Source organism: Halyomorpha halys, unplaced genomic scaffold (genome assembly GCF_000696795.3).
Source record: "Halyomorpha halys isolate HHAL.00 unplaced genomic scaffold, Hhal_1.1 Scaffold123.1, whole genome shotgun sequence".
In the NCBI taxonomy this organism is placed as follows: Eukaryota; Metazoa; Arthropoda; class Insecta; order Hemiptera; family Pentatomidae; genus Halyomorpha; species Halyomorpha halys.
The window spans coordinates 438304-448199 of NW_027107023.1; the positions used below are offsets into that span (position 1 = coordinate 438304).

General features: G+C 28.1%; 1 protein-coding gene across 13 annotated transcripts in view; it reads left to right on the forward strand.

Annotated features, from left to right (window-relative positions):
• Positions 1-9896, forward strand: part of LOC106678097 (leucine-rich repeat flightless-interacting protein 2) — a 189616-nt gene that overhangs the window by 164042 nt on the left and 15678 nt on the right. For all 13 annotated transcript variants that reach the window (XM_067045380.1, XM_067045381.1, XM_067045382.1 and 10 more), the window contains 4 exons: positions 5580-5696; positions 6432-6588; positions 6673-6810; positions 8559-8638. In XM_067045380.1, the coding sequence (XP_066901481.1) occupies positions 5580-5696; positions 6432-6588; positions 6673-6810; positions 8559-8638 (492 nt within the window). The remainder of the gene's footprint in view (positions 1-5579; positions 5697-6431; positions 6589-6672; positions 6811-8558; positions 8639-9896) is intronic.

The following is a 9896-nucleotide window of genomic DNA, read 5'->3' on the forward strand; positions in this document are numbered from 1 at the left end:
ATGATACATATTATCTAATCTTAATACATAATATATAGACTGTTACAAAGTACATTAATCAAATACAACTTATGAAGAGAGTAATATTAATTTATAATTAATAAATTAATAATAATGAAGCTAATAAATACCTAAAAGCATGCAATAAGTATCAAATAAATTTAACTAAATATAATAATAATAATAATAATGTGAACCACTACAAACCTTAAAGGGTCAGGGTTAGGGGTTCAGTACTTTGTAAGGGAAGTACTGTTTTTGGAGGGCTCCAGAACCCACAGGGTTGACTCACAGCTACAGTGTAACATAAAATAATTATCTGGCACTGTCGGATTCGAACCCAGGTGCTTGGAGTTAGTAGCATAGTGCTTTATCACTATGCCACTGTGCTCCTTAAAATTAACAATAAAAAAAAATAATAAGAATACAATATAACTAAAGGGCTGCGTATATCTAAGTAATATGTATATATGGCTAGGTTTATTTGGAATTTAATGAAATCAAAAATTACAGGTAGTTTTATTTCATCAATAAAAATCAGTAAGGTTTATTTCAGTAAAAAAGTACCGAGTCAAAGATTTTTCTTTTAGTGTATTTATTTCTTTGTGATTTGTTTATTTATTAGTTTTTCTGGTAGATGATTGAACAACAAATATGGTACCATATAGTTTAAAGTGCATTTCCTAAATTAATCAATGATTCTACAGTCAATACACCATATTTTATTTTTTTACAAAATTTTGTTAAAGATAAAGAATATATATATATATATATATATATAAACTAACAACATTTTACACAAAACATTTTTTAACTTAAATAACAACATATTTAACAAAAAATTTGGCAAAATGTTTCGGTCATCCAATCCCTATCAGCATTTCATCTAAACATCTCTTGTTTTTGGCTTTTCTCTTTTACAGTTATTATATTATACTATTGCAATTTACTATGACTTTACAATAATAATTATGATAGTTATATTCTTTGGAAATATTCCAATGATTGCCATGCCAACGAGATGAAACATTTGCTATTGTTTGTTTGATTTTATTTATAACCCACCTTGTATTTTAGTATTTACTCATTGCTCTATAGCAACAACATGTAATATTCAGGCAAGGCGTCTTAATTGTTTTGTTTTTTTTTACAATCAAATGATTTGTATTGTCTCATATTATATAGAGTGATCTATTTTACTTTTACAAAATTATCCTGAAATTTCTGGACAGTAATTTACTTAGAAAAGATAACAGATATTATAAAAGGGTAGAAAAAAAATCTAAATTTAATAACTAAAACTTTTCTTAATTTAATAACTTTTTTTAACTTAAAAAATCAAACCATCTTTTAATAACAGATTTGGTAAAAAACGATCTTCAAACTATATGCTACCGTATCTGTTCAATTCTTTACCATAACTAATAAATATACCAATCATAAAGAAAACTAAAAAAAAAAAAAGTATTTGACTGGGTACTTTCTACAACTGATTTTGATTCACCTAATGACCATATTTGTCTGTAGCTTTTTATAACTCCACTAATTACTTTGATTCATTGTATCACGATTAAAATTAGCTATATATCTGTGTGTTTAATTATATATTGTTTATTTAAATATACTTAGATCCTTATTTTTATTTTATTATATCATTTAGCTGCTCTTTAGTTTTAATGCTCCTTTCTTTTATGTCTTTTTATTGTTATTTTGGCACTGACCGATAGTTGCTGTCATCTGGGACCTGTTTCATAATGAATGCTAATAGTGTTAATTCATAAATACAAGTACGCAAACTATAAAGTACAAGCATTAATAAATTTTGTATCATGATGGGAGACGACTGTCAGTGATATTACATGAGTTTAATAGTAAAACATTATCTGGCAAAATTGTATAAGACATTGAAATAGTACCAAATACAAACTACAATATTAATAGTATTAGTGTGTACTTTATTATGAAACAGGGCCCTCGTCAGACCATATTCAATGTACTTTTCTGAATGCATTAATAAATAAAAAATAATCCAGTTGTTAGACAATATATTTATAATAATAATCCAGTTGGTAGACAATATATTTATAATAATCCAGTACCAACTGTATATTCAATATTTCAATATGTCATCATTTTGTCCTAAATCTAAATTCATATAAACCTTTATCTAGTTTTCAACAATTCTGAGAATACTTCAAGTTTTATGAAATTTAATTTTTTTTTTCCCTCAGCAACTGTCTGAGAGAACCATTATTGATTTTACATAAATAGTTCATTTAAGAATTTGACCTTACAAATTGATATTCAAAGTATTATTTATTATATGTATGTATATATAGTTGACCGTAAAAATTGATATATAAGAATATGGTCAGGGTTGTGGTCAAAAGAGAAACAAAAATAGTTTACAACTATTTATTTTCCGACGTTTCGCCCCACTTTGGAGGGCTAAAAAGATACAAAATGATACAATGATAAGAATAAAAATACAAAGATAAGATAAGATACAATGATAAGAATAAAAACAAGTAGCAATGGCAAGAGTAAAATTTCTTTATAAAAATACGTAAAATATAAAGCTAAAAAAGTACAGGAGATGCACATAAAACAAAAACAATACGGGGAAGAAAAAAAAATATATAGAGATAAAATAAACGTCATGAAAGAATAATTATAAATAAAAAAATAAATAATAATAATGATATAAAATGATAATAAATGAGCAAAGAACAAGTCAGGACAACCTACCTGTGGTATGGGATTTGACTGGGAATTTGAATTGCAGGATATAGGAGGGTTGATAGGATATAGGAGGGCCACCGAGAATACTTGGAATATAAAGGAAACTAGGAAATACTAGCATCGGAAGGATGGATAGAATACAATCATTACACTTAACATTATTTTCCCAATAGTGGAAGATTATTTATTGACTCTGTGTAAAGATGAAAGGAATATGGTCCGGGTGCGGTCAAAAAAACTCAAATAGTAGAATATCTATCTTTTAATTTATATTCATGTGTTATCTCCTTAAGTATACTTATATTAATTACTTTATTATTAATTTTCTATTATATTTTACACTGTTCTGTATCCCCGCTCATTTGGTATATTTTGTTTCTTAATTACTTACACACATTGTATCCCATTATTTTATACTTTACTTTTCCTTTGTTTCTCTATCTGTTTTAATGCATGTATTTAATGTATATTTCCATTTATTGTTCACCTGATTTAAATACTGTTCTGTCATGTTTACTTTACAAATTATTTTCGTTATTATGGCACAACTGCCGTCCCCACTCCTCCCAATACCAACGGTCATTTTTGTTTTTACTGCCGTCAAAATAGGTATGCATTCTGTCTCATCATTTGTTTTGTATTCTTTTTTCTTTTTTCATCTCTTTATTTGTATCTTCTTTAATATTTCTTTTCTTATCTATTTGTTACTATTACCCTTTACATTTACTATTTACTACCTTAAATTTTCTTTATCTTATTATATCTTACTTTTTTACATTTTATACCCCTGTTATTTTACACTTATGTTTTTGTTTTCCTTTTGTAACTATGTGTTTGTATCTTTTTTAGCCCTGACGGAGCCCTGCAACGTAGGGCGAAACGTTGGCTCATTAAAATAGTATCATTCTACTATTTGAGTTTTTTTGACCGCACCCGGACCATATTCCTTTCATTTTCCCAATAGATATGCATATAGCCTGATCTTCTCTCAGGCATCATCCTCTTCTGTTCTGTCTGGTGACCTCGCTTGTCCATCTCCTTTTCTCCTATCCAAGGAGAAGTGAGTGGGGTTAACTACTTCCTTCCATCCGCACACAACGGCCTTTTTAGTACAGGAAGTTCTCCTCCATCATCTGAGGGAGATCACTCTCCAACAGGACTTCCATCTCTCTAATCAGCTTGGCCCTCAGTTCCTCATAGGTGGTATAGGCGAGTATGATATGCTCGGTTGTTTCTAGAACCCAACAACTAGAGCATTAGAGCATAAAGGATAGATGTTTCTGTCATGTATGTCAAGCTTTATTCGGAAACCCTTATGCCCTGAGAGCAGTCCTAGTTGTCCAGGAGGACTCATGTTTTTTCCTGGTGTGAACCAATAGTAGAGAAGTACTTCATTGGTGTGGTCACTTATCCTGTTGTTACTATGTCCTAATGTCTTTAATTAGCATCTCATTTCTTAAACTTAATTTTAATCCTCAAACTTTTTTTATTTACAGTAGTGTTTGCATGAAATTCACTATTATTTAATAGTTACTGTATTATTTTAGTTTGAATTATTATTATAAAAGGAATTCTTTAGTCTCAGGCATTCATTTAGAGCTTATAAACCAAGAGGAATCAATCTTTTACTATTTATTATGGTTTCGAGCATGAATTTTTTTGGTTGTTCAAGATGCTAATTCATAAATCAAAATGGTATTATTGTGATGCTGTCTAAGTTCGATTGTGTAAGACATATTTTGTTGTTGGATTAAATATTAGATATGAATATTATTGACTAGTATCCCTGATCACAGCTTCACTCACTCTTATTAATAAAGAATTTCAGAATTGGAACTAATATTTTTTTAATTTTCACTTTCTATACATGGAAAGTATTGCAATCGTGCAAAATTTCTAATTCGGCTTTTCGAATTATACGTTTTGAAATCGTCTAAATTCAAATAACCTAGTCTTGCAAAATAGTCTCTCTGTGGACAGTTTACCTCAAAAACGGTGTAGTCATCTGAATCTGAAATTACATATTTAGGGTGGATGTCACAGCAACTTTTTTGCTTAAAAAATCTGAAACTGATCGGAAGTGCCACATTATAGAATCGATTTTTCACATTTTTTCAATTTTCCCAGAAGCGGCTCTACGATTTTAATTAAAATCAGCATATAAATTTACAATTAAATGGTTTTTTAAATCAGATAAGTCTTACCCTCATTGAAATAGTATGACTGGGCTTAAATGACGAATTTTTAAAGAAATCTTTCCCTAAAATACCTTTAATTTTGTTTGTTTGAAAAATATAAGCAGTTCTTATTGTTAGCAATGATAAAAAAATGGATAAATTCAAAATATTGAATAATTTTATGAATAACAAAAGGAGAAAAAATAAAAATCTGATTGGGATGAGAAAAGCCAATACTGCCCGATTGCATCACAACTTAAGTATCTTTTGTTAAAATTTTGTACTCTTGACAGCAATAAAATTATATTTGTTATTCCCACCTTGATAAACAATTAACCAAAAATTTTTATAGCAACAGAAAAATAGAAATTTTTTATTCATAATTTTCCTCTTTTCTTGGCTTAAGATTTTTTTTTTTTTTTTTTTCAAAAATTGCAAAAATAGAGACAGCTTCAATATGAGCCTACCAATCTACGCAAAACTTAGGTACATTCGTAAGAGGAGGGGGGGGGGGTAAGTGGAATTTATGTGATGCATGCATCAGATTTTGCTGAAATATATATATATATATTTCTTGGTTAATATTTAGCTTCTTTTTTTTTTTTTTTTTTTTTTTTCAAATATATGAACTGTTATCACATCTGTTTCACTATGTTACAGAGAGAACATAAAGAGAAATGTCGACAGTACGAGCAGATGAAGAGGGATTCAGAGAAACTCGCTAAAGATCTCCAGTTAGCGATGGCTGCCTTAGAAGAGCGTGACAGGCTCATTCAAGTAAGGATTCTGAATTTATATTTAAAATATTATTTCATATTTATTTAATAGCTAGTCATGCTCCAGACATGCCTACATGATTATGTACTAAATGATTACATAACCTGGTGTATCAGATTAATTTATATCAATCAATCGGATTCAATAACATTCTATAATCTGTTCCATCAAAGTATAAAATTGTAAATAAAAATTATTGTAATCACGAATGTGTGTTTGATGTTTTAATAAATAGTTATGTAACATTTTTTTTTTTTATTATATTAGACGATTATTAATTACAAAACTATATCGAGATGTTGAGGTGAAAAATAAACTTCCTTTAGAATATTATCAATATTTTATATTTGTTTCAGGGTTTCCCCGTCTTCAAGTACTAATATTTCTTATTATTAAGTATATCCATTTCTTTTTCAAAAATTTTTCTTACGGTCACTTAATTAAAAACTATAACATAACATTGTTTAAACAATATGATTCACTAGTCAAACAATGTTGTGTTAAAATTTTTAATTAAGTAACCCTAAGAAAAAAAATGTCTTTTGTCTCTATCTTCCTTAATTAATTACATAGGTCAGCTAATAATCTTTCAATAAGATTGTTACTCAAGTTTTTGTATGATATTCATTTAATTTTATTTTTCTATGAAAAGTTCATATAACATTGTATTTATTTATGGAGTATCTTAAAATAAATATATTATTATATTTTAGTTAATAATTGTTTATGCTGTAGGAGCAGGGTCTGGTGATTGTGGGAGGAGACGGTTCATCTTCCGATGCCTCTTCAGAGGATGAATCTGACGATAAGCCCAACAAGAGGCGAGGAGAAAAGCGAGCTCTCGTCTCTGCTGAAGGTGCAGACCTACTAGCTACTGTTTCTGGATCTCTAGGTAACTTATATTGCTTTTTACTTATTTTTTTTATTATACACCATCTGAAACACTGGTAGTTAATAATTATATTATGTTTTAAAGATGTGCGATTGAAGAAACTTGCTGCCGAAAGGAACGAATTATCTGATGAACTTCGCCATGTTAAACTTGAGCTGGAAGAAGAGAGGAATCGGGGTAGAGGGATAGGAGCCAACCCTGCTGATGTGGAAGATATACAGAGTTTGTGTTAAATAAAGATTATTTTATTTATGGATGAAATTATTTAATTTTAAAACACTAAAACTGAAGAAACGAAAATTATTCTTATCCTTAAATATTATGGAAAATGTATTAGCATTGTTCCTTATTTCTCTGACTAATTTTTAAAAATTGAAATTTAAAAAATAAATTATAATAGTTGTAACTGAAAGAGACTTTAAATGGAAGTTTAAAAAAATAAAGATAAATACATAGAAATGAGTTTCTGAAAGAAGTTGTTAAAGGATTTTTTTTTTTTTAATTCTCTTATAAATTGTAATAATTATATATCAAGGATAAATTCCTTTTTGACCGCACCTCCGACCATCTCATTCATATTTTAGAAAATACGGTCAATCATTTACATATCTAATAATTATATGTTATACATCTTTATTCTGTGTAAAAGAGTCAGTAGATTCAATAGATAAAATCAAGAACCTTCTAAAAGAAAACCAACTATATTCTAAAATATAAATTACCGATAATGACCAGCATAATCATTATTAAAGTAAAAAAATTTTAGCTCGAATTTTAGGCCTTCGTCAGACCTATTGTAAGAGTGTTCCATGAATTCTTGTAATAGAAGATTTAAAATTCTTGCCGAAACTATGCTAAAAAAATAAGTTTTACTGACTCTACCATCTTTGGAAACTAAAAAAAAAAATTAATTAAAAATTTGCTTTTTAATTTATGTCGTGGTTATAAAAAGTAAGGTGTTAAATCGCAACAGATAAATCCATCTTCCAGATAAATGTTCCGACTATTGATTTTAACATATTAATTGTAGGAAGTTAGAGTTCTACTACTGGGTAGTTTCTCTACATCCTGTATCATATCATTATGTCATTATGATAAAATTTACTGGTTGTATTTTTTATACAGTTGTAAATATCAATAAATAAATAAATTGTAGGAAGATAGTGCGTGTGGTGGTTATTAAAGGTATCAAAATAGTAGAAAACTATTTACTGTTTACCAATGTTTTGCCCCACGTTGCAGAGCTTTGTTGGTTGGCGGAAAAAGTGGGACAATTTTTTACCTGACTATCCGTTTCCCAACCATCTCTGTTGTCATCTTTGTTTTAATTTGGCAGGTATTTTCCCCTATGTTTATTTGTTAGTTTTATTATTTTTTTTCATATCTCCATTTTACGTATCACCATACCTTTTTACCATAATTATAACTAGTTCTAATGAGTATTTTTCTACAATTTATTAACATTTCCTAGATCTGCATTTAGGATGCATATCACACCTGGTTGTATTTATTAGTAACTAGTTTCTAGTCTGCTTATACGTTTACTTCCTTAAATTATTATTTCTTTTTTATATACTTTATAAACAAAACAATTGTTTTGAAATGTTTTTTATTTTAATATTCTGTCAATTCTTACAATGTTTGTATCTTCATTTTTCATTTAACCCTGACAAAGCCCTGCAAATTGGGGCGAAATGTTGATTAACAATAAATAGTTTTCTTTTACTATTTTGATACCTTTATTGACCGCCACCGGGACTATCTTCCCTCAATCTACTTCATATGGTCAACTCTCTTCCAATATAACATATTAATATTTCTAATCTTGTTTATTATAATATATTAATATTTTTAATCTTGTTTATTATTATGTAATATTTCTATTATTGTTTATTATAACATAATAATAATTCTAATCTTGTTTATTATAACCTATTAATAGTTCTAATCTTGTTTATTTTGTTGTCCAGGAGAAGCTAACAAGCAATTAGGTGATTTGAAATTCAAGTTACAAAAAGCAGAGCAAGATGTTTCTACTTTGCAAGCCACGGTATGTTATTATTTTATAGTAATATTATTTAACAGTAAGTTTACTTATTTTTATATATTATAGTATTTATTTATATACTTCACAAAAATTAATGTATTTATTTATTGTTTATATATTTTTAATATTATTATAAAAGATCATAGTATGTCACATATTGCACTGAAAGAATTCCCTAAAAAAAAGTACAAGATTTATTTTTTATGATTTTGGAGCAGTATGGGTACAGGGGCATTTAAAAAATAAAATAAAATAATAAAGTTACTTTTACTAATATTAATTCAAATAAGAAATTGAAAAAAAAATAATCATAATAATATATTCATTTTTTGATGTTTGGAAAAATGTGTGGGAAGAAATGTGTTAATAATCATCAACTGGGGAAGAACAATAGTACTCAATAAGTCCTAATTATAATAAAATTATCCCTTTGTCGATTCTGAAAACTAAAATTTTTCCCTTTTTCAAACAGAGGATCTACAAACAACTGATTTTATTAGCATATATCTTGATGTCCATGTTATAAACCGATTTGTCCCATCTTGATCAGCCAATTTAACCGACGTCAGAGCTTTAAAATTGATTATTTCTAAATCATTTTAATTAAAGTTAACCATAGCTTTTGTATAAACAAAGGTAAGAACTGAGACTGATTCACTGGAGCTCCGTGAAATTCTGATTCCAGCGATATCTCATTCATTCAGTGCTACAGGACCTTATATTTGGTACCAAATCAGTTTTGAGATTTATTATATTAACATGTTTAATGTTTATTGTGTCTGTATAATTATTTCCTATTTTTTTAATAATTGTAATAAGGTATTGGTGATTCTTCCAAAACTGGGAATTTTGAATATTAGAATTTCATTAAATCAAATGTTTCTGATTTGAATGTTTTTTAAATAAAATAATTTTTTTCATCTTTACTAATACAATTTTTCGTCATTGTCACTAGAGTTGGGTAAAAATTAACTATAGCTAAACTACTAGCTAAAGTTGCCATGGATACGACCCTTATTCATGAATGGACCATTGATAAATAAATATCGTATCCATGGCAATTTTAACTATTAGTTTCATTATTATGAGAGATAGTTGACCGTGGATGATAAATGAGGAGAAGATGGTTGGGGGTGCGGTCAATGAAACACAAATAAGTATGACTAACTTATTTTAATGTGCCGACGTTTCGGCTAGAGTTTCTAGCCTTCTTCAGGGCTAAAAACAAAACAAGATAACAACCATAAGATAATAACTACAG